Here is a 23197-nt window from a genome sequence, read left to right on the forward strand (position 1 = left end):
CTGCGATGAGCGGAGCATATTTTTGATCTTGTCCACGGCGACTTATGCGGACCGATTGAGCCCATGATGCCCAGTAGTAACAAGTACTTTTTGTTGCTAGTTGATGATTTGAGCCGGCATGTGTGGTTGCGCCTGCTGTCAAGCAAAGATCAAGCACCAGCTGCAATCCAAAACTTCCAGGCGGCCGTGGAGGTGGAGTCTAGGAAGAAGTTGAAGGTTCTCCACACTGACCGTGGGGGGGGGGAAGTTCACCTCTGTGGAGTTTGGTGAGTATTGTTCCTAGTGCGAAGTCCAGCAGCAGCTCACCGCCCCCTACTCACCGTAGCAAAATGGGGTGGTAGAGCACCGCAACCAGAGCATCGTCAATATGGCGCGATGCATGCTCAAGGCCAAGAAGCTCCCTGGATACTTCTGGGGTGAAGCAGTGAACACCACCGCGCACATCCTCAACCGATCCCTGACACGAGCGCTCGACGGCAAGACTCCCTTCGAGTCTTGGCACAGCAAGCGCCCCGCCGTCCACTACTTTCAGACGTTCGGGTGTGTAGCACATGTGAAGAATACACGGCCGGGCCTCAAGAAACTCGACGATCGCAGCTCACCGTCCATCTTCGTCGGCTACAAGCACGGCTCCAAGGCATACAGCTACTACGACCCTTCAAGCAGGCGCATCATCGTGTCATGCAACGTCATGTTCGACGAGGCAACGATATGGAACTGGGGCGACGTGAACATCGACGATCTGGCCGGTAGCAAGCTCGTCGAGTACACCTCAGAGTACTTCCCCGGCACGCCACGGGTCGATGCGGCGACACCAGAGCACACGTCCCCATCCCCTGCACCTGTGCCACTTCCGGGACCCACGACATCACCAACACCAGAGCCGGTCAAGTTCACCTCTCCACCGGTCGAGCATGAGGAGGACTTGGATACGGACCACGATGATACTCCACTTCGATTCCGCGCCATCGACACCATCATTGGGCCAGCTTCCCCACCTGGACTCGTGCCTCAAGTCCTCGAAGAGGTGCTCCAGTTCACCACGGCGGATAAGCCTGCTTCTTTTAGCGAGGCAGAGCGGGAGGCGAGCTAACGGCAAGCGATGCGCAAGGAGATGAGGTCCATTGAGAACAATGGCACCTGGGAGCTCACCGCGCTCCCCATTGGGCACCGAGCAATCAGGCTTAAGTGGGTCTTCAAGGTGAAGTACGACAAGAGCGGCAAGGTCATTCGACACAAGGCGCGTCTGGTGGCAAAAGGCTACGTCCAGCGCGCGGGGATCGACTTTGATGAAGTTTTTTCTCTGGTGGCGTGGATGGAATCAATGCGCGCGCTACTCGCTCTAGCGGCACACGAGCGTTGGGAAGTCCACCATATGGATGTTAAAAGCACATTCCTCGACGGCGAGCTCAAGGAGGAAGTGTACATGTCACAACTGTCGGGCTTCGTCATCGACGGCAGTGAACACAAGGTGCTACGTTTACGCTAAGCATTGTACAGCCTACGTCAAGCACCAAGGGCCTGGAATGCCAAGCTTGATGCCTCCATGGTGTTGCTTGGTTTCCATAGGAGCAGCTCTGAGCATGGCATCTAAATGTGCAGCAGAGGGGCATCACGGTTGGTTGTCGGTGTCTATGTCGATGACCTAGTCATCACCGGCACCAATAGCGCTGAAATTGTTGCCTTCAAGTCCGAGATGAAGAAGGAGTTCTTGATGAGTGACCTCAGGCTGTTGTCATATTATCTTGGGATCAAGGTGAGCCAAGGGCCGGGGGGCATCACACTCTACAAATTTGCATATGCAGACAAATTGCTGGAGTAGAGCGGTATGACCTCCTGCAATCCTAGCTTGGAGCTGATGGAGCCAAGGCTCAAGCTGAGCAGGGAGAGCACGGTGCCGCTGGTGAACACGACGGAGTACAGGCGCGTCATCAATGGACTGCGCTATTTGGTGCATACACGGCCAGACCTCGCCTACGCGGTGGGCTATCTGAGCCGTATCATAGAAGCCTCATGAGGATCATCTCAACACTGTGAAGCGCGTGCTTCGGTACGCGGTTGGAACACGTGACTATGGCCTTTACTTCACCAGGAAGGAGGAAGGGCGGGCTCGGCTTGTTGGATACAGCGACGCCGACATGGCGGGCGACATCGACACGCGGAAGAGCACGAGCGGCATCATCTTCTTCCTCGACGACAACCCCATCACTTGGCAATCTTCCAAGCAGAAGGTGGTAGCTCTGTCCTCGTGTGAGGCAGAGTACATTGCAGCAGCTACGGCTGGTTGCCAAGGCGTCTGGCTAGCTCTGCTCGTGACTGACATGGTCGGCATCGGGCCTGGAGTGCCGAAGCTCAAGGTGGACAATCAGTCCATCATCGCCCTCAGCAAAAACCTCATTTTCCACGACCGAAGCAAACACATTGATATACGATTCCACTACATTTAGGAGTGCATCGGGAACAAGATCGTACTCAGGCATACTTCGACAGAAAACCAATTGGCGGATGTTCTGACAAAGGCACTTGGGCGTGTGCGCTTCTAGGAGCTGCGTGCCTTAATCGATGTCCAGAAAATTGGTGAGTGTGGCAAGGACTAGGGGGAGAAATGTTGCATATACTCCAGCGCCTCATCATTGTTCTTGGTCTTCTCTGTTTCCGTTTTTCTCTATTTTTTATGCATGCCTGTTCATGTATGAGAGCTTGAGGTCATACGTGGCAAGGAAACAGTCCTGGATGACACGATCACCATGCGGACATGCCATAGTTTAGCTTTCAGTTTTCCCTTTAAATAGATGAGATATATAAAAAGGAGTGAGTTTGCAGCACCAATTCACTGTGTTCATTGTGATCTCGAGTGCGTGAACTTCTGAGTTCGTCGGCGGTGAGAAATCGCCGGTCATCCACCACAACGGCGAGGACTTCCAAATCCGACGCGGGGGCTGGGGATCCACGACGAGTGAGGTCCAAGGATGTGCGCAAGCTCGCGAGGAAGACATGCACAGAAAGAATCGAACTCCTGCTCACCGGCGGCTCGGATTTCATGGTTGACGCGGCTTGGCCTCGTCATCGGCGGCGGGGAAGAACGCGCTCGAGCAGGGGCTGAGAGGAGAGATGAGGTGATGGAGGCCAGGTAGAGGGGAGCTCCTTTGCGGTGGATCTGGTCGAGTAGGGAGGGAGAGCTGCCACAGCTGCTGTTCTGCTCCTGGTCGAGAGAGAAAGAAATGGTGAGCAGAGAGAGCGGCAGGGAGAGGATAAGGCCCGCTCGGCTGGACCTTGACGACGTACGGACGACGTTATCATGGCATGGAGCGGGGATGCAGTGAAGAGCTTGCTGACGGCGTCAAACGGCGCTCTGACACGCGCAGGCGAGCTCGGCCGCGTGGCGCATGGTTTCTGCGTGCGGTCTGCAGGTGGAAGAAGACCACACAGAACGAGGATGATTAGTGCCCGTCCGATTCTAATTTTCCCCCGCCCTCCTTTTCTATTTGGTTGTTCTGCTTCAAACTTCAAAATTCATAAAAAAATTTATAGAGGTTCTATAATTTATAATGAATTTATTTTAAAAGGATCACTTCAATATTTCTTATAGATTTCAAACTAAAAATCTCTAAATATGGCTACTTTTATAAATTATAGAAATTTTAAAAGCCGCAAAGGAAGTAAAAAAATCTAGAAAAATTCAGTAATATTCCTATCATGTGATGTAATAATTTCTAAAATTATTTTAACCCTAAGTTATTTGGTAAAGAAGTAAGTTCTTTTGTAATACTCTATTTAATTATATTTTTATCATTTCATGTGACTTTCTCCTTTTAATTAAAATTTAAATTCAAACCAATTCACAATTACATAAAATTTATCCAAATACTTATAAAATACATGTAAATATGAATACATACAATTTAAGATGCGACAATAGCAATACAAGTGTGAGTTCGATCGCAATCCTCTTTCACTCCTATCCCATCCGCGCTCGGCTCTCCCTGATCCCCGATCGCCCTCGCCGAAATTGTCGTCCCGTCCATGGCTCGCTGCAGTTCCGACCCGTGATGGCTGCTGCCTTCCTCCCTAGTCGTTGATTTGTTCTTGGTTGCTAGAGACCCTCACGCCAAAGGAGTAAATAATAAGACAAAGTAAAGAATCGAGTATCTCAAAAAAAAAAAAAGACAAAGTGAAGAATCGAGTATCTATAGTAAGCAGGGACTCTTTTTCTTTATAGGAAGCAGGGACTCTTTATTTGTGTCACGTACGAACTCTTTTCTTCATTGCCTTCTATATGTCCGTTGATGAATCTCAGCCATTATAATTATAGCCCACTAATATCTACCGCTAAGATATTTTCTTTCACTACCATAAAATCAATGGAAACAGATGATGTGTCGTAGACAATTTTTTAAGAACTATCATTAATAAAATATTCTCATACAATTGTTAAAACAGACGTGTCTGTAACAAGACAACTGTCTAGATGTAACAGAACTCGTATACGATTTTTATAAATCAATTTCTAATATACAGACACATACGACATTTACAAAAACATATATGTGATATGAATAGATGGCTTTCATTAGGATCTTTTTTTTACACTGGTCTACATTCACTATTCTTCATAGGCACTGCACTTAAATATTTGTACAAATGAGTCCCGCTTCATCTTGTCACCGACAGTTTCTTTTAAGATGCATCTGTGAATTTTATGAAAACTGAATGTATTTGATGTCATGGAGGGGGTGAATAGGCGTTCCTGAAATTTAAAACTTCGCAGCAGATTAAAACAGACCCGGATACTCCGGTCGAGTCCGGATACTCCGGGAGTATCCAATCTAACCCGGATTATCCGACCTACACAGGAGCGCGAAATCAAAGTAAGTTGAAAGAAGTTTTATATGATCTAAAGGTCACCACAGGTCCTACCAGATGTATGAGCTTCTTTTCAACAAGAACCTGCAGCTAGAGACTCACAAGCACAAAGATCGGAAAAATCCCCAAAATCAACTAGAACAAAGTAACTTTGCAAGAATGTAAAGGAGACAAAGAATTTATCCCGAAATTTGGCCACTCCACAAAGAAGTGCCTACATCTCCATTGAGGAGCTCACAAAGAGCCGGATCTCTTTCAACCCTATCCTCTCCTAGCGACCACAAAGATCAAGCTAGGGTTCTTACTTAATTTGATGGTGGATTACAAATTTCCTGTGGCACAACACAAATCTTGGGTGCTCTACAGGCGACGCCTCACCGTCTAGGAGCACGAAGCTCCAAGAGTAAAAGATTGCGAATTGAAAGCTTGACAATGACTCGAATACTCAAATATTTGCTTTTTGCTCTCAAGCTCTTAATCTCACTCACCAAACCCTAAATTTCAAATCTAGCAAGAAACAAGGCTTAGATGGGGTTTGGGAGGGCTCTTGAATGCTTTGAAGGTGTTTGTCCACAAGTAGTTCAGCAGAAACAGCAGCATTCAATTGGAGGGGGAGAAGAGGTATTTATACCCTTCCCCAAAAACTAGTCGTTACTGTGCTAGTTGATTTTTACCGAAGTATCCGGACTCACCAGGAGACTCCGGCCAGCACAGGAACTTGAGCACAGAACGCTGTCAGAAACTAGCTATTACGACGAAATTTGAACTGACCCGGAGACTCCGACCTGAAACATTTAAGCCCAAACAGAGATGCTCTGGCGGACTCCGGCTAAAACGCCAGACCTCGGAGTATCCGGTCCAACCTGGAGACTCCGAGTGGCACTTAGCGCCCCCACTAAAAAACACTGCCCGGAGACTTGCCGCAGGCTCTGGCAGCTCCAGACTCCGGAGTATCTGGTACCACCTGGAGACTCTGACCTAAAACATTTAAAGACTAACCGAGACTCTCCGACGGAGTTTCACCCGGAGACTCCGGCCAAAATACCAGACCCCGGAGTATCCGGCCCAACCCGGAGACTCCGGACTCAAGCAACTCAGCCCTTTTTCCCGGTGTCCGTGGGTGATTGTGTCTCTCATCTTTTGGTTCTAAAAGGACACTTTGAGCACTGAGACACCATCAAAACTATCAAATGAATCCCTCTTGATAGTACGGTATTTCTAAACTCAAATTCAAAAGATAAAATTAATTAAAACCTATTTAAAGCCTTGTTTCTGTCATAGATATGTAATGTAGCAGTTCACGGCAATCAGGAGGTGGTAGGATAGGGTTGCCCTTAGGCCTGTTCAAACATCAGGCCAGGCTGGGTTTTGGATTGGGCTTTGAAAAGCTCAATAGGTAACCCGTAGGCTCGAGCCCAATGTCAAGCTGGGTTGCTAAGCCTGAGCCCAGCCTGACATTGGATTTTTTCGGATCGGACTTGGTTTTTTTTATCGGGTTGGATTTTTTGGGTTTTTGGCTTGTTTTGAAGCTTGAGCCCGATCTAGCTAAAACTGCAGGCCTATGTTTTAAAGCCCGAGCCTGACCCGTGCACTGATCTGGTCGGGCTAGGTTAAACTTTTTCAGGCCAGGTCGGGTCGAGTTCCTCGGACCGAGTTGCCTATGAACATGCCTAGTTGCCCCTATGGCTGCTTTGACAGTATGAATCCTTAGCATCGACTTCGGCCGTGTGGATTTCATCTTCTTCACTGCTGTGAAGGCCCCCTCCGTGGACCATGTGTATATTGTGAATTGTGTTCTCCATTTTGTTCTTTCAGACAAAAATTTCTCTATTGTTGTTCATCATAATAGAAATATTTCAGTCTATTGCTAGACAAGCTTGAATGCACATTTCTTGATGAACCATGACTGACGGTTTGGCAGCAACACAGCCTAGTTCTAGTTCATGTGTGAGCTAGTCAAGATGCAGCCTGATCCAGATGACTGCGAGATGCTTATTGATGATGATGCTTGAATTGACGTTGTGCTAAAATGCAAGGGGTTGAGATGATATCTTTTATCTCTTTTTTTTTATAGACGACGTTGATCGACCTAAGTTTGTTAATCACTTTTCATCTTGTCGGAAGCCGACATCGCCATGATTTCTATCATCTCATCCTTTTTTAAGACAGTACCGGTAATAATGTATAGTTAGGGATTGTGTTTAGCTAGCTAGGTTTATGTGCATGTGATGTGCATTTGTGCGATATTCATAACCCTTGTGATATGTAGATATCTTTATTTTGTGTTCTGAATAATATGTAATCTATATTATGAATAATGTTTGATTGATGTTTTGAATAATTTGTCAATGTATTGTTTAATTTGTGAATAATGAAGTGTGTATGCCATATCATAAGGGCAATCAAGAAGTAAATTTGCTTACAGGGAAAAGGTAACACAGACAGTTTAAAACTCTGTCTATAACAATTAGCACATACGAGTTTAAACAAAAATCATATGCGACTCTAACTACTCATATACATGTTTCAACTAAATCCGTTTGTGATCCTTATTACACACATACGGTTTTACAGAAAATCAATCTGTGTGTAACTCTATTGTAGATAGTTATGAATCTGTCTGTAATAAAATCAATATCACATACACTTTTACAGAGAAGAAATATATAATCTTCTGTGATAAGATTTAAAATATATGTGCAAGAACCCGTTCTAAGATAGTATTTTTTACTCAGATTAACATTGTAATTTTTAGACCTTAAGGATGAAAGAGGTGTCTCCTTCAGCCACCACTGCGCGTTCGAGCTCAGGCTCTCCCCGAACCCTATCTCGCTTCCTCTTCCTCTGTAAATGGAGCCCCACATTCTTCTCTTCTCCCCCGTCCATAATTCCTCCACCCGACCACCACATCCACATCACCGAAACCACTCCCTTTCGTTCTGCATTATTTTATTGATTGAGCAGCGTGACTGAAGAATTATTTTACAGAATGTTTGAGCACATCAATCTGCATACTTCGTTCAAAATTTTATAGACTACTTAATAATAGAACATTATTAGTTATTTTTATAATCCAATCTTCTATAGGTCAACTGTTTTTTTTCCTCTGACTCTGCCCCTAAAACTCATTGTCGTCCATTGGAATCCCCGATAAGAGTTTTTGGTGTACCAGTTCTTGCAAATGTCAGATCATGTTTTTGAACCATGGTTTAGAACTTCTATTCCAACAGGTTTTGATGCATGGGTTCCAAAAGTAGAGGTAGATGCCATAATTCTTGGCTTGACTAGCTTTGATTATTTGTTCTCCCAAATTCTTTAAGAAAAAGGAAGGCTTTCCCTTTCCCCACTTGGAGGAATGTGGGCGACAATGGCTGTCAGTCAGTCAGACTCAGACCCACACCAGGTTCTTCCCATTTCCTTGACTCAGAACACCACACCACTACCAAGGGCAACAAAAGAAGCCGAGGCAGCCTCTGCACTCTGCAGTGCAATTCCAGCAAAGTTCCCAGCAAATCCCAAGAGACCAAGCCTTGATATTGCTGAAGTGAGCAAGCTTGGCTAAGTTCAATGGAGGTGGCAGGAGCTGCGGCAAGGGAAGCATGGTGGCTGCCGTGCTTCACCACGGTGGCGTCCTGCGCCGCTGGCTTCTTCTTCCTGCTCTACTTCTACTCGCCATACTGGGGAGTCAGGGCCGTGCCCGGGCCGCCCGCCTTGCCCGTCGTGGGGCACCTGCCGCTGCTCGCCAGGCACGGGCCTGACGTCTTCGGCCTCCTCGCCAAGAAATACGGCCCTATCTTCAGGTGACAAACCTAAGAAATTTGATCATCATGGTCTTGCATACTAGTCCTGTGCAAATGTTTAATCTTGCAAGTTTCGGTGCCTTTTTTAAAAAAAAAAATCAGTTGGTTTTGATCTGTTTGAGTAATGAGTACTGTGCAGTAGCAAGATGTGTCTGTTTGTGTGCGAGTGAGGTTTTGCGATGGCAGGTTCCATTTGGGGAGGCAGCCTCTGGTGATCGTGGCTGATCCGGAGCTCTGCAGGGAGGTTGGCGTCAGGCAATTCAAGAACATCGCCAACAGGAGCTTGCCGGCGCCAATCGCCGGCTCACCTCTCCACCAGAAGGGGCTCTTCTTTACTAGGTACCACTACACACCATGTCAAAAACACTTCTTTTTCTTAGTTAATCTCATATCATTTCGACGAAATTAAAGTTTTCGAATGATCGTCAAAGGCTCGAAATTTCCGCACAGTTATCTCCCGGACTCGGTTGACACATTGCTAGCATGAACACGTTACTTGACATTCCAGGGACGAGAGATGGTCAGCGACGAGGAACACGATCATCTCGCTGTACCAGCCGTCGCACCTCGCCGGCCTCATCCCCACCATGCAGCTCTGTATCGAGCGCGCGGCGGAGGCCATATCGGCGGCGGCAGATCGGGAGCATGGCGACGTCGACTTATCCGACCTCTCCCTCAAGCTGGCCACGGACATCATCGGGCAGGCGGCGTTCGGCGTCGACTTCGGCCTCACCGCGCAGGGCGCGAACGAAGCCGGCGGCGAGGGCGCAGACGAAGTGAGCGGCGAGGGCGCGGAGTTCATCAGGGAGCACGTCCACTCCACCACCTCCCTCAAGATGGACCTGTCCGCACCGCTCTCCGTCGTCCTCGGCCTCGTCACGCCGGGGCTGCAGGGTCCGGCGCGGCGGCTGCTTAGCCGGGTCCCGGGGACTGCGGACTGGAAGGTCGCGCGGACCAACGAGCGGCTGCGCGCGAGGGTGGACGAGATCGTCGCGGCGCGGGCGCGCGGCCGCGGTCGCGATGGCGAGGGGACGAGGGATTTCCTGTCCGCGCTGCTCGACGCCAGGGAGCGCCGCCCGACGCTGCGGGAGCTGCTCACTCCGGACCACGTGAGCGCGCTCACCTACGAGCACCTCCTCGCAGGGTCGGCCACCACGGCGTTCACGCTGTCCGCCGCCGTGTACCTCGTTGCCGGCCACCCGGAGGTCGAGGCGAGGCTGCTCGCGGAGGTCGACGGGTTCGGGCCGCGCGGCGCCGTGCCGACAGCGGACGACCTGCGTCACAGGTTCCCCTACCTTGATCAGGCAAGCATTACAGTAACACATTGTACATGCTGTCGAGCACCTCGCTCAGCTAGGCTCGAACCTGAACGTCCCAATCCATTTGCAAATTCACAGGTCATAAAGGAGGCGATGAGATTTTACACGGTTTCGCCACTGATCGCTAGGGTGACGTCTCAACAAGTAGAGCTTGAAGGCTACACACTCCCAAAGGTAAAAACTAACACATTTACACTCCCAAAGGTCAAAACACATTTCAACTCGAGAAGTGCAAGCATGGGCAATTGAATGTCAAATCATCCTTGGTGTTCGTCTCGATCACGGTTCGTTTCCTCCAGGGAACGTGGCTGTGGATGGCGCCGGGGGCCTTGTCGCGCGACGCGGCCAGCTTTCCGGACCCCAGCGCGTTCCGGCCGGAGCGGTTCGACCCGGCGTGCGAGGAGCAGCGTCGGCGGCACTCGTGCGCGCACATCCCGTTCGGCGTCGGCCCGCGATCGTGCGTCGGGCAGCGGTTCGCGCTTCAGGAGGTGAAGCTGTCCATGGTGCACCTGTACCGGCGTTTCGTCTTCCGGCCGTCGCCGCGGATGGAGTCGCCGCCCGAGCTCCAGTTCGGGATCGTGCTCAACTTCAGGCGTGGCGTCAAGCTCGTTGCCATCGAGCGGCGGGGCAACGCCGCCACCGCCTAGGCTCGTGTATGGATGGATGGGTACAGGCAGCCCCATTGCCGAAGGTGTAGTCACTTGGAAGTAACTGGAGCCTCTGGACGATTAGATTCATGGAAAATTTGGTGTAGCATGTGCTTCGATGCAAAAGTGAGACAGTATGCTTTAGCCATCCTGGGATCTTGAGAAGAACGACGACGACGCGACAGTAATTTTTCTGGCCGTGCTTGCAATCAGGCAGGTTAGGTACAAGCATGGCCGTGCTTAAACTGCTAGGCCAGAGGTTTCCAAGTGAACGTGTGAACAAGTAGGGGCAACGGGAGCGCACCACTTGGAAAGCTCATGTGCATAAATGAAACAAGTGAAATAAGCTAAGTTAATATGTAATAAGCATTTCACCGAACAGCTCATGCGCATAAATGAAACAAGCTATGTGACAAGCATTTCACCGAACACACCCCTCTCTCTCTCTCTGCGCGCGGAGGCTGCAGCGGACAGAAGTCGCGGTATACGGTGGTGCATGCCCATGATTGCAAGACCAGGAAACAGGCCAACGCCTCGTCAGGCAGTACAGTACCAAAGCTAGCAGCTGTAGAGGGCTGGGCATACCACGATGGCACGTGAGCATGCCACAAGGCAGAAAATTACATTCGTTTGAGAGGAAATACCAGAATGGCATCGCCTACAGAGCAGCATAAATTTGGGATTCAACAGTCAGTGTTACATTTCGCGGCTTCAGAAAACTGACATTATTACGTTAAATGGTAAAGAGAGGGTGAATTACATGATGAGATGCCACACTGTTGCGGTAATCAATTCGCGGCATCACTAGCCAGCGAAAAAAGGAATCAATCGATCGATAGTTAGGAAACAACTCTATGTAGTACACTGCTCTATGTGCAAAACTGGTACTTGAAGAAACCAAGGCTTATCCATTTTTTTATTACATATCTGCCTCTGTTCACACATCTATGTAATGTTTGCGAGTAGTTATTCAGAATATCAGTTATCTGAAACGAGATGGTAGCCTAGAAAAATCGGCTCCACCATGTTCTGCAGCCTGTAGGACTAAGAATGCCAGCCCCCACAACTCGCTTAATCTTTTCTTAATCGCCAAAAAACACACTATTCTTCTTCCTCAGATCAATATATTTCAGTCTCATCCCAATCACCAATATGTTTCCTCTCCCATTTGTCCTGTTCACCGGAAGTACCACTTCTTGCATCGTTCAGGAATAAACCCTGAGCAACCACGAGATTGCATCAGTAAGGTGTAGTCATGAAAACTAAAAGCAGCACTTTGACTCAATTTATTGTAACATCAAAAGCATCAGAACAAGTAAAGCTCAAGAGCACCCTATTCCAAAAGTAAAAAAATCAAGAGCTGCTAAAGAAAGAAGCATTGGAATGCATCCAGCTTCTGTTGGTGGATTTCTCACCTGATAGTTACCATGAAGGAAAGGGTTGTCCTGGTCAAATTGGCAGGCCATATGTAGCCAACATCAAGATGAAACCAGTCAGTTGAGGCCTCTATGATACCCTTACCAATAGGTTTCTCCTTTTGCCAACATAAATTTGTGCCGTCCATCCTTCCAGGAATGAGATTCACCCTTCGCCATTCTGACCCATGTAAAAGTATGGTTCATAGCACTTTGAAGAATCTTGAAGAGTTAGGATCCGCATGTTCACATTTGCTGTATTAACACCAGAAATAAGTGTATGCAAACTTGCAAAGCATCCTGCCTTAGTTCACAATCATTTTTGTTTGCTTGTGCGGATCCGATTGAGTCAACAGGTTTCTCTAAAATTTATAGATTACCGGAAAACCTTGTCATCGCACACAAAGGTGCTAGAAGTACGGATTTCTTTTAAATATGTGTGACAGGAGACCCACTGACTCATAAAAGGCATCAGATTTGTGTGCACTCTTGACAATATTCTGTTGTCGTTGAGCAGATTGTAGAAGAATATGGTATTATATTCTAGCTCTAGGCTGTTTCTGATGCTGCATCCATCAGTTCAGTTAGGAATAATGGATCCTATTCATGGAAAGCCGGACATGTGACAAGAGGTAATGAGGTGCAAAATCTATTCTTCATTAGGTTTGTGTGAGACTTCTTTAGCAACATGAGGAAAGGATTATTATGTGTAGATAGGCCATCAATCCACTGACATTTTTCTATTGGACCAAATGACAATGAGGTCTTCATGAGACCATAGGAAAACTGAAGCAACATTCAATAACCAATTACCTATGCCATAGGCTAATTGATTAAAAATTACTTCATTGAATTTCCAATACCTGCAAAGTCATTCAAGTTTTTCAGTAAGATGGACCATTGAAAAACAACGGAATAACGGATGTTAATACACTTATACCACATATTTCGAAATCCACTCTACTTAAGACAGAAAAACATGAACATTGAGCAAGAAAGCAAAAAGGAATTAGGAAAAGAAATATCAGATAAATATTGAATAAGAAAGAAAAAGGAGACATGAACAAGGAATATCAGCCAAATGTTATTTGCTTGTTTCTCCATGTCTGGCAGCATAATAAGGATTATCCATAATAAAGACAATCACTGGGGAGTTTAATTTGAGTAACCACCTCATAGGATAATCCTATGATTTTGGTGGGATGTCCCCGTTCTCTTTTTTACAAGACTTGTTTATGAGGCCAAGGCAATGATTTCCAACCCATATTACTACTTAACAAACAAGTAGTTGGTTTATAAGTTAAGATCGGTCCCTTTTTTTTCTCGAACACACAAGAGAGCTGCGCGCCTTTTGTATTATAGATAGAAGAAAAGAGTCGGTCCCTTTACAATGCCCCTAAAAGCAGTAGCAAACAAACACGGAAACAAAACAAAACCAAAAACAAGTCAGCTATACACACGCCAACCAGCCAAGAGCGAACTCCAGCATCTAGTCATGCAATAGAGCCGCTAGCCCCCTCGCCCCTGCCGAGATCCATAGGTGAGCCTCCACAGATATTTCTTGTAAAACAACCTCCACTCTTGGGGCAGTGCCGTTGAATATGCAATCATTGTGATGCTTCCATAACCACCAAGCTGCAAGCATGATCAAGGTGTTGCGTCCTTTCCGCCTATCCTTGCTTGCCCTTCACTGTGCTCGGCAACACCAATCAGCAAATTTATCATCGGCATCGGATGGTGCGAGCTGCTGCAAGCCAACCCAGGTGAGAAGTCTGTACCACAAATCTCGAGCGAAGACACAAGAACACAATATGTGTTGAACCGTCTCGCCCTCTTGGTCATAGAGGGGACAACTCTCCGGATGAGGCATACCACGGAGAGTCAAGCGATCTGCTGTCCAGCAACGATTAAGGATTGCAAACCAGATAAAGAACTTGCAGCGGCATGGCGCCCAAGATTTCCATAGCCTTTTCCATGGTTCAAAGCACATACTACCAATGAAAAAGAAGAGATAGGCCCAACCGTGTGTTGAATTGACCTGAGGGATCCCGCAACCATGTGTGATGATCACCCTCTCTAGGATACAACACAAAATGTTGGAGAATATCCCATAGCTGTAGGTACTGAAACAAAGCCGTTGTAGATAAGCCTCCTTTTATATCACGTACCTAGCTGCGATCTTCCAAAGCATGAGAGACCATCCACTGAGATTGAATACGTCTCGGTATGAAAGATATAAGTGCTAGTGCCAAGTCTTGGATAGAGTTACCATGAATCCAGGGATCGGTCCAAAACAATGTGGTGGTGCCTTCACCAACCATTATTGTGACTGAGATCTCAAACAGGGCCTTGGCATTGGCATGCACTGGTAAGTCAAGACCTGCCCATGGTCGTTCTGGCTCAGACTTCTTTAACCAAAGTCATCTCATCCGTAGAGCCCAACCCATTCAAAATCTGGTTTCTCAAAACAAACATTCTATACATGTTTAGTACCAAAAATGACAAATGGCTTTCAAACAATGAAGAGTGAACAGACCAAAATATTAACACCAAAGAAGCAGATAATAATCAGTTATTGTAGATAATAAGCTGAATTAAGAGATAAGCATGCATGACTTACATGCTTCACACACTCAGTGATCTATTCTTGGCATTAGGATCAGTGGAAGTATGATAAATGGTATTGACCTGTATCAAATGCATATAGCATTGTTTGATTATCAATGGAGAATGATTTAGGAGTCTTATCAAATTAAAGATGGCAAATATTGCTAGTAAACGAATTGCAGTTTTATCTAGATAATGAGACTAAGAAAAAAATACTTGCAACCAAGTCATTATGTTTGTTTATGCAATAGTGACTTATTTGTAGCTATTGAGTTAACCTTACCATTGAAGCATTTCAAAACTTGTGTTCCTCCTTTGACTCCAAGAAAATCCCCTCTTTTGATATAGTGTCAACATTTCTGCAATTGAACTATATAGACATCAATAAGCTGAAACTGTTCTTGCAGCATGGCAGCACATGGCACTGTGTGGTTCAGTGGGCTTCTGATACTCTTATCTCGCTCAAGTTACTCAACAGTCTTCATCAGATGCCAAATTTGAAAAGGCATGATTAAATTTCCCATTAGCTCTGTTACAGAACCGAGCAAACTACCCATTTATACCTCGTTACCTCGTACAAGAGCAACCTCAAGTTTCACTACCAGAAGCAGTAGCATCTTCTGTACAAGAGAGTAAAACACTTTCCATTTCATCCTGAAGATTTGATGCTTCCTCCATGTTCCCCAATTTCTGGTATTTGCTTATCAAACAGTTGTAAACCATCTTATCAGGAGTAATACCGTTTCCAATCATTTCTGAAAGAACTTCTCTAGCCTCTTGCATCATGTTCATATTACAGAAGCCCCAGATAAAACAAGTGTAGCAATAGAGATCAAGTTGCAAACCACTTTCGATCATCTTGGCCTTGAGTGCAAAGGCATCCTCGAGATTTCCCTGCTTCAGGTACCCATCAATAAGACATGTGTACACAACTTTGTCAAGAGGCATACCCTTGTCAACCATTTCATTCAACAACTGAACAGCCTTATTCAAGGAACCATTCTTGCAAAAACCATCAATTAGGGCAGTGTAAACCTGTACATTTGGATCTAGACCTAAGTCTCTCATTTTGTTAAAATGGGAGACTGCCTCAGTGATTGATCCTGCTTTGCACAATCCATCAATTAATGCACAATAAGTTACAACATTAGGTTGGAACCCAGAATCCAGCATCTTGTTCAACAAGGCAATGGCCTCTGACTCTTTTCCTGCTTTAAAGCAAGCATCCATTATTGTCGTATAGATGACATTATTAGGTTTCAAACTGCACCCATCCATTTTATGTAACATACTTTTAGCTTCCTCCACCTTTTGAACGTTACAGAGACCCCAAATGAGGGTGCCATAGAGTGAAACATCAAGTTCCATTCCTTTCTTCTTCATCTCACTCAACAAATCCAGTGCTCTCTCACCATTCTTATTCATGAAGTGCCCGTGGATTAGTGTAGTGTACAGCAACCCATTGGCTTTAACACCAGCTCTCTCCATCAGCCTCAAAACACCACCCGCTTCTGCAACCTTACCCTCTTTGCAAAGGCCATCAACCAGCACGGTGTATGTGACCACGCTCAGTGGCACCCCATGATGTACCATTTCATCGAGCAATACAATGGCATCATCAAGCCTCCCTGCCTTGCAGGTGCCATCGACTAACGAAGTATAAGTGAACTCATTTGGCATCATTCCCCTCACCTTCATCTGTGCAAACAGCTTCATTGCCTCCCTGACCATCCCCTCTTTGCAAAATGCATCAACAAAGGTGCTAAATGTGACCACATTTGTCATCACCCTCTCCCTCTTCATCTCACCAAAGTAGTTGTACGCCTTCTCCATCCTCCCAAACTTGCAAAAGCAATTGATCAATGCATTGTACGTCACAACATCAGGTGCACATCCAGACCTCCTCATCTCCCCAACCAGCTGCTCCACCTCCTCCAGCTCCCCGCACTTGCCATACCCGTCAATCAAAGAATTGTAAGTGACGATGTCCGGCGAGCAGCCCGTCGCCTTCATCCTCTTGAACAGTTCCCTTGCCTCCGCAAGCTCCCCCTCCTTGCACAGGAAATCGATTACGATGTTGAACGTGAACACGTTGGGTGCGGGCAGCTGCTCGAAGAGCCGCCTGACGAGCCCGGCGCGGCGGTCGCGGGCGAGACGGAGGAGAATGTGGTTGCAGGTGCGGGTGTTTGGGGGCACGCGCAGCTGGCGCACGCGGGCAAGGGCACGGACGGCGTCGTCGAGGAGTCCGCGGTCGGCGAGCAGGGAGAGGAGCGTGTCGAGGACGGAGGGGAGCGCGCTGCGGCGAGGCCCGAGCTCGAGCGCCGCGCGGTGGAGGAGGTCGACGAGCGATGCGGTGAGGTAGGGCCGGTGGCCGGCGCCGAGCAGGCGGGCGAGGAGGCGGCGGGAGTGCGCGAAGAGGCGGGCGCGGGCGGCTAGGTGGGCGGCGAGGCAGACGTGAGCGGAAGAGGGTAGGGGATGGGAGAGGAGGTGGTCGGGGGCGACGGCGTGGAGGGAGCGGAGGAGGCGGAGGCGGTCGGAGATGGGAGTGGCTCCGGCGGAGGCGGCGGTGGGAGCGGTGGAAAGGGCGGCGGCGGTGGCGGCGAGGGACAGGCGGAGGAGGGTAGGATTCCGGCGAGCGCAGAGGCGGAGGAGGTGGCGGCGCGGAGGGAGGGATAGCATCGTTTGACCGCCTCCGGCGGCGGCGAGGGGGAGGGAATCGGACCATGGAGGGGAGGTGGCTGTTGTGTAGGGTTTTGGGGGGTTTGTTTCCCGAGTTTTTATTTTTATTTTATTTTCCGACGTTTTTGACGTGGTTTTGATTTCTAGAATGCCAAACAAATTCTTCATGGGTGCATATCATGTGAAAATGGGCCTAAGCCCTACTTAAAAGTTTTTTAAAACTTGGGTTGGAAGTTATGTTATGTTGTATATCTACACAATTGTTTATTTTTTTTATCATATTTCTACACTATGTTACTATGTTTATATGAATTTTATATCAATGCTATGTTTGACAACTTTATATGCTATAAAGAAAATTGTCGCCGTTTCCTTGAAGTGTGCTTCCATTAGAGTATTGAGATATTAGTAGAAACACTATAGCATGTTTGATAAAATTCTAGCTTAACAAAATTCATAGCTTTAGAAAGTTTTAGAGCTAGAGTCTGGTTAGACAAGTGATGTTTGTGTGAGTCACCTTATTCATATTTTAGAATAAAAATATAAATAATCTTACAAATTCTAGATCCATTATGAATCCTGGATTTGGAGCTTGCGAAACAAGGCTCATATGTCCACCTCTTCTTCCCATGTTATATTGCAAAGCACAAGTCTATTTAGGCTCACTAAGTATAATAGAAAAGTATTATTGGCATGCGTGTTCACCTGCTTTAGCTATGCTCTAATACTGTCGATGATACGGGATCTGGGGGTTTCCGAGTCCCGAGGTCAGGACAGCGCAGTGCCACGTGGTGCCTTTCCTCGGGGACCACCTCTCCGAGGGACCAAGGAAGACAGGTCCGGGAGGGGGTGCTCGGGGTCAAGAACGGTTGGTCCCCGAATACCCAGAGTTCCCCGAAGACCCGAGAAGAGCCAGGCCCGGGAGGGGGTGCTCGGGGTCAAGAACAATTGGTCCCCGAGTACCCAGAGTTCCCCGAGGACTCGAGAAGAGCCAGGTCCGGGAGGGGGTGCTCAGGGCCAAGAACAGTTGGTCCCCGAGTACCCAGAGTACCCCGAGGACCCGAGAAGAGCCTGATCCGGGAGTGGACGCTCGGGGCCAAGAGCAGTTGGTCCCCGAGTACCCATAGTTCCCCGAGAACCCGAGAAGCCCATGCCGGTGGACCCCGCAGGGACTCCACGATGAGGTGTCGATCGGTGGGAGGCTCGATGCTGCATTTAATGGGGAGCGTGGGCGGTCACTTCCAACCATTCTCCCCCACGCCTGCTGTACCGAATACGTCAATCTCTGCCACCGCTTGGCAGGAAGGCGTGGGGACAATTAATGCGGCGGGTCCCATCGCATGGGCCCATAAAGGAAGATGGCTTGAAGATATCTTTGATGGGCTTGAGGCTTATCGCCTATCGCCAAGCTTACAGATAAATGCTCAAGAACCAAGCGACCCGAGCACCGGGGAATCAGTACCCAGGGCGCTGCCGAGCCTCTGGGGTCCTCAGGTAATCCCACCGCTCGGACATGAGTGGTCGGGACCGCCTAGCCCTAGGGAAGTGCTCGGGTACTAAAAGGACGACCTGGGGGCTAAAGCGCTCTGCACAAGGGAATCAGAGTTCCCGGGCGCCCCGAGCACCGGGGCATTAACCCTTTCTTGGCCTGGTCGGCCGAGAGGTTGACACCGACTTAGTAAGTCACTAAAGTTATGTGAATTTCCGTTCATACATGCGTAATAAACTATTGTTCCCGAGTTATCCTCGGGACCCTCGTATGCTAAGCTGTTCAGTGAGGCAATCTCCTCGCGCGCAAAACCCCACCCTCGTGTTCGCTTTTTCGGAACGACAAAAACAAACGGTAGTCGGTGTACCACACAGGTGGCGATCGCTGACCTAAGTCCTTTATGGTGGGCTGTGGTGCCCAGCTGGCATGGCAGTACCCCGAGCACTACCGAGACTCTGGGGTTATCGGGTAGTCCTACCGCTCGAGCATAAGTGGTCGGGACCACCTAGTCCCCGGAGTCGGGCTGTCAGTGCTCGGCCTAGTCAGTCCTACCCCGAGCACCACCGAACCATGGGGACTCTTGGTTGCATTTCCGCTTGCGTGCATCTCCATTCTATTTGTTTGAGAGGTCGCGAGATGAAAGGCGTTCATGAGTCGCAGTGGGTACCGTGCTAGGTGGACTTGCTTCCCGAGCAAAAGAATTTTGTGCCTATTTTTGTCTATTTGACTCAACAGCCGTGTACTCGCAAGCGCCCTGGGGCTGCAAGCCCCGAGCACGGGATCCTACACGAGGGCTCAGGGATTGGATGCTCGGGTGGTCCTGCTGCTTGAGCGCGAGTGGCTGGGGCAACCTTGTTCTCGGGGGTAAACTGCCGATGCTCGGCCTGGTCAGTGCCTCCCGAGACATCAGTACGAACAACATCAAGGAAGAAAAAGCACAAAACGGAGTTCCATTCTAGGGACGGCTTCTAATACACTGAAAGGAGCCAATCGGTAGGGAATCACTCCCATAATTACAACTTTCAAAAAAAACAAAACTCCTAACTTATTACAGGCTAAGGAGTAGGTCCCACATCGTCGCTGCTATCACTGCCCGGGCCCAGCTCCCGCACAAAAAATTCCGCCACCTCGGTGGCGACGTCGCGGACGACTGCCTGGGCGGCGGCCTCCTCTGCCTCAACCACGCCCGGGCGGGGTCTTGGCTGTGATAGCAGGCAAGAACGTACTCGGCCACACCCTAGGCCAGCGCACGCCCCTCCCGGGTCGCGAACTCCTGGACAGCGGCAGGGAGAGCCTCGAGGTGCCGAGCGATCTTCGAGAACCCAAGGGCGAGATGGCCTAGCGTTTCCAGCCCCTGGGAACCCACAGACACGAACTTGAGCCCGGCTACCTCCATGGAGGCCCGCGCCTGCCGAAGGACATTCTGCATCATCGCCTTAACATTCGTCCGCTCTTTGTGGACGGCATTAAGGTCCTCCACAGCTTTCTTTAGCTGAGCTTCAAGACTTTTGCTGTTGGCGGTGCTGGTAGGGACGTCCTTCGCGGCCCGTGCTTCCTGGAGTTGGGCGGCCACCTTGGTGCGGGCTTGCTTCAGTCGCTCAGCCCGGACCTCGATGGCCTGCTCTCGGGCAGTTAAGCTTGCCTCCTGGTTGGCAACGTTCTCCTTCCGGGCTGCAAGCGCTGACGACGCCAGATCAACATCAATCTCACGCAGTGCAACCTACTCCTCCTGGTGGAGAACGTCGGTAAGGCCATGCTCGAGATCGTCGGCTTAGCGGCGGAGGTCCTCCTGGGCGGACCGCAACGTTTCCTCCCCCTTGCCAACCGCCTCCTCCCATGAGGCAACCTCCTACTCCCGCAGGGCAAGCCGCTCCTCGCGAGCGGCCAGCTCGCCGGCGCGCTTCCTCGACGCTTAGTCGCGCTTCGCTGCGAGCCGCCCCAGGCGGTCGGCCTCCTCCTATGCGGCGACGGCCTCTTCGCGGACCTCCTCCAGTGCCTCCCGCTCCACAGCCAGCTCCTGCATGGACCTTTCGTAGGCCGTGCGAGGCATAGCCACGCAGGTCTCCAGGAGTTTGCAGGCCTCCTCCAGCCGGCTCCTCTCGTCGACGAGGGCGACGCGCTCCTCTTCGAGCTCAGCCAGCTCTGCCGCAATGGCCACCTCAAGCCGCCTGATGACCTCTTGCGCGCTCCCCAACACCTCGGGGAGGGGTTCTGGGGCCTGGCCAAGGGATGGCCGAGAGCTTGGTCCCCTCCAAGCCCTTTCAGCTGAGGCACTCGGGGACCCCGACGGCGGCCACGCCAGCGCCACCCTTGTCGCGATGGCCTCCCCTGAAGCTGGTTGCTCCTCCTCAGTCGGAGGGCTCAGGGCAGAACCAGCTTGGGCTCTCGACTCAGAGACAAGGGAGGGCCTCGGCTGTTCGGGAGACGTCCGGCCTCCTGCAGAGTCCTTGGGCGGCCTGGAACAAAAACAGGTTAACCCCCAGCCAAGACACGGGCAAAACGAGCTCGAGAAAGAAAAGGGGGCTTACGTGGTTTTTGGCCCGCAGTACCACCATCGGGACTGCGGGATCTGGAATTCTAGGGCCTGCGGCCTGGGCTCCGGCCTTCTCCTCTTCGGGGGTGGGCTCTGGCCCCGGCCTTCTCCTCTTCGGGTGTGGGCTCTGGCTCCGGCCTTCTCCTCTTCGGGGGTGGGCTCTGGCCCCGGGGCTGTTGTGAATTGGTCCCAGCATCCTCCCCGGAACCCGCTCCCGAGGGCTGGCCAGTTCGGCCGCCGGCCGTCGTGTCGCTAGCCGTCGGCCGGGGTTCTTGGCGCGGGGATCATGGAGGTGATGGCGACGAAGAGGACGAGGACAGTTGGGGGATATACGACTGGGGACGCTTCCCCTTGTTGCCACGGCTCGGTGGCCTGCCGTCGTCTGCGACGGTGCCCCACACTCCGTCATCGTCCGCCCCGGGAATGTGCAGTGTCCCGGGGTCTCGGCACCCTGTGCGGTCAATAGGCAGGATCGCCCGAGCAAGGTCTTCGACGCCGGTCACAACCTTGAACAGCGCCGCCAGAGCCCTCTCGTCGAGGTTCCCGTCCTCGCCTACGCACGTCCTCATCACATCACGAGGCCCGGTGTACATCCAGGCGGGGTGGGCGCGTTCCCTCAGGGGGCCAGCGGGCGGCGTAGGAAGTTGGCGACCACCATTAGCGAGGTAAGCCCCGCTCGGCACAGGTCTTCGATGAGGTTCAGCACCGGGCGCAGGCGGGCATCCTTCGCGGGGGCGGACTCCCATACGTGTTTGTTGGGCTCCGCCGGCGATCGGGGTAGCGAAAAGCGGTCGTGGGGGTTGACGTCGACGTAAACCCAGTCCTGGCGCCAGTCGTCCCACTTGTCGCGCAACACCTGCGAGATGTAGGCATCGCCGAATCCCTCCCACAGGCGAAAATTGCAGCAGCCCACGACCTCCACGTCGTCCGACCCCTTCTTCTTCCCGGCCGCTTGGAGGATGAAGAAATGCTGGAAGAGCGCCACCGACGGTGGCACCCCTACGAACATCTCGCAGAGGTGGGCAAAGACCGCCAGGATCACCACCGAGTTCGGGCTCAGGTGGGCCAGCTGGACGCTGTAAGTGTCCAGCATTTGCATGAAGAACACCGAGAATGGCGGCACCAGACCGGCGGCGACGAAGGAGGCAAAGATTACAATCTGCTCGGGCCAACGCGGGGCAGGCGGATGGGTGGTCGGGTCACCACCGATGCTCCCCGCTGGCCAGCGGGGACCATCAGCTTCCGCACCTTCTCCGCGCCCTCCTCGTTCAGGAGGCGGGATTTTGGCAGAATGCCGCTGATGTTCGACGCTTCCCGGCGGGGGCCTCCTACCCTTGGCATTTTTAGAGGTGCGATGTGCATTGGAAGTGGCTGGAGTCAGGGTGCACAGAGGGCTGAAGAGAAGGCTCCCAGTGCTCAAGAATGACAAAAGGCAAGAAATGGCAACGGCAAGAATGGCGATTGAGGGGGTAACGGTCCGTTGCCCCTCCCCTTTTATATCGCTGGGAGTTCAAACGTCTTATTCCTTGACGCAATAAGCGAGGCACGTCTTCCTTGATCCGCGCGGAAGCCTGGGGCATCTCCCGCCTCATCATCACCTTCCCCGAAAGTCGGAAGGGCACGCGCCTTTTCGGCTCCTCCTTGGGTTATACCTAAAGTTTGGGCCTAAAAATTGCAAGGCCCGCAAAGACTTCAGCTCCGGCGATAGAAAACCACTTGACACTAATGCTATGATTCGGCCTCGAAGAAATAGGACCCCATCCGCAGTCTCTGGACCATCACCTGCTGATGGGCCCGGGGGCTGCTGTCGGTGATACGGGATCCAGGGGTCCCGAGTCTCGAGGC

General features: G+C 50.4%; 3 protein-coding genes across 10 annotated transcripts; 2 read left to right on the top strand and 1 right to left on the bottom strand.

Moving 5' to 3' along the window:
- Nucleotides 1-1828: 1828 nt before the first annotated feature.
- Nucleotides 1829-2447, top strand: LOC133930091 (secreted RxLR effector protein 161-like). Its single transcript, XM_062376795.1, has 2 exons — nucleotides 1829-1951; nucleotides 2040-2447. The coding sequence occupies exons 1-2, from the start codon at nucleotides 1829-1831 to the stop codon at nucleotides 2445-2447; spliced, it is 531 nt and encodes a 176-aa protein (XP_062232779.1).
- A 5809-nt stretch (nucleotides 2448-8256) lies between these two features.
- LOC133931146 (cytochrome P450 711A1-like) lies at nucleotides 8257-11038 on the top strand. Of its 2 annotated transcripts, XM_062377952.1 has the most exons (6): nucleotides 8257-8663; nucleotides 8850-9002; nucleotides 9172-9967; nucleotides 10061-10156; nucleotides 10282-10649; nucleotides 10852-11038. In XM_062377952.1, the coding sequence occupies exons 1-5, from the start codon at nucleotides 8431-8433 to the stop codon at nucleotides 10627-10629; spliced, it is 1626 nt and encodes a 541-aa protein (XP_062233936.1). In that variant the 5' UTR covers nucleotides 8257-8430; the 3' UTR covers nucleotides 10630-10649; nucleotides 10852-11038. The 2 variants fall into 2 exon arrangements, with proteins under 2 accessions (XP_062233936.1, XP_062233935.1); XM_062377951.1 differs by having other exon boundaries at nucleotides 10282-11038.
- A 448-nt stretch (nucleotides 11039-11486) lies between these two features.
- Nucleotides 11487-17414, bottom strand: LOC133883570 (putative pentatricopeptide repeat-containing protein At2g02150). 7 transcript variants are annotated; one of them, XM_062322926.1, is made up of 5 exons: nucleotides 14935-17414; nucleotides 14665-14732; nucleotides 14314-14498; nucleotides 12045-14216; nucleotides 11487-11847 (listed from the first exon to the last, which is right to left on the bottom strand). In XM_062322926.1, the coding sequence occupies exon 1, from the start codon at nucleotides 17328-17330 to the stop codon at nucleotides 15240-15242; it is 2091 nt and encodes a 696-aa protein (XP_062178910.1). In that variant the 5' UTR covers nucleotides 17331-17414; the 3' UTR covers nucleotides 11487-11847; nucleotides 12045-14216; nucleotides 14314-14498; nucleotides 14665-14732; nucleotides 14935-15239. The 7 variants fall into 7 exon arrangements, with proteins under 7 accessions (XP_062178910.1, XP_062178909.1, XP_062178908.1 ...); XM_062322925.1 differs by having other exon boundaries at nucleotides 12045-12907; nucleotides 14213-14498; XM_062322924.1 differs by having other exon boundaries at nucleotides 12045-14120; nucleotides 14213-14498.
- Nucleotides 17415-23197: the final 5783 nt, after the last annotated feature.

This window comes from Phragmites australis, chromosome 10, assembly GCF_958298935.1.
Source record: "Phragmites australis chromosome 10, lpPhrAust1.1, whole genome shotgun sequence".
In the NCBI taxonomy this organism is placed as follows: domain Eukaryota; kingdom Viridiplantae; phylum Streptophyta; class Magnoliopsida; order Poales; family Poaceae; genus Phragmites; species Phragmites australis.

Bases quoted from the DNA above. Each gene is read 5' to 3' on its own strand.
- LOC133930091 (XM_062376795.1), top strand. From the start codon at position 1,829: ATGACCTCCTGCAATCCTAGCTTGGAGCTGATGGAGCCAAGGCTCAAG. The intron at 1,952-2,039 runs GTGCATACACGG...AACACTGTGAAG, and splicing joins TCAATGGACTGCGCTATTTG to CGCGTGCTTCGGTACGCGGT.
- LOC133931146 (XM_062377951.1), top strand. From the start codon at position 8,431: ATGGAGGTGGCAGGAGCTGCGGCAAGGGAAGCATGGTGGCTGCCGTGC. The intron at 8,664-8,849 runs GTGACAAACCTA...TTGCGATGGCAG, and splicing joins AAATACGGCCCTATCTTCAG to GTTCCATTTGGGGAGGCAGC. The intron at 9,003-9,171 runs GTACCACTACAC...TTGACATTCCAG, and splicing joins AAGGGGCTCTTCTTTACTAG to GGACGAGAGATGGTCAGCGA.
- LOC133883570 (XM_062322928.1), bottom strand. From the start codon at position 17,330: ATGCTATCCCTCCCTCCGCGCCGCCACCTCCTCCGCCTCTGCGCTCGC.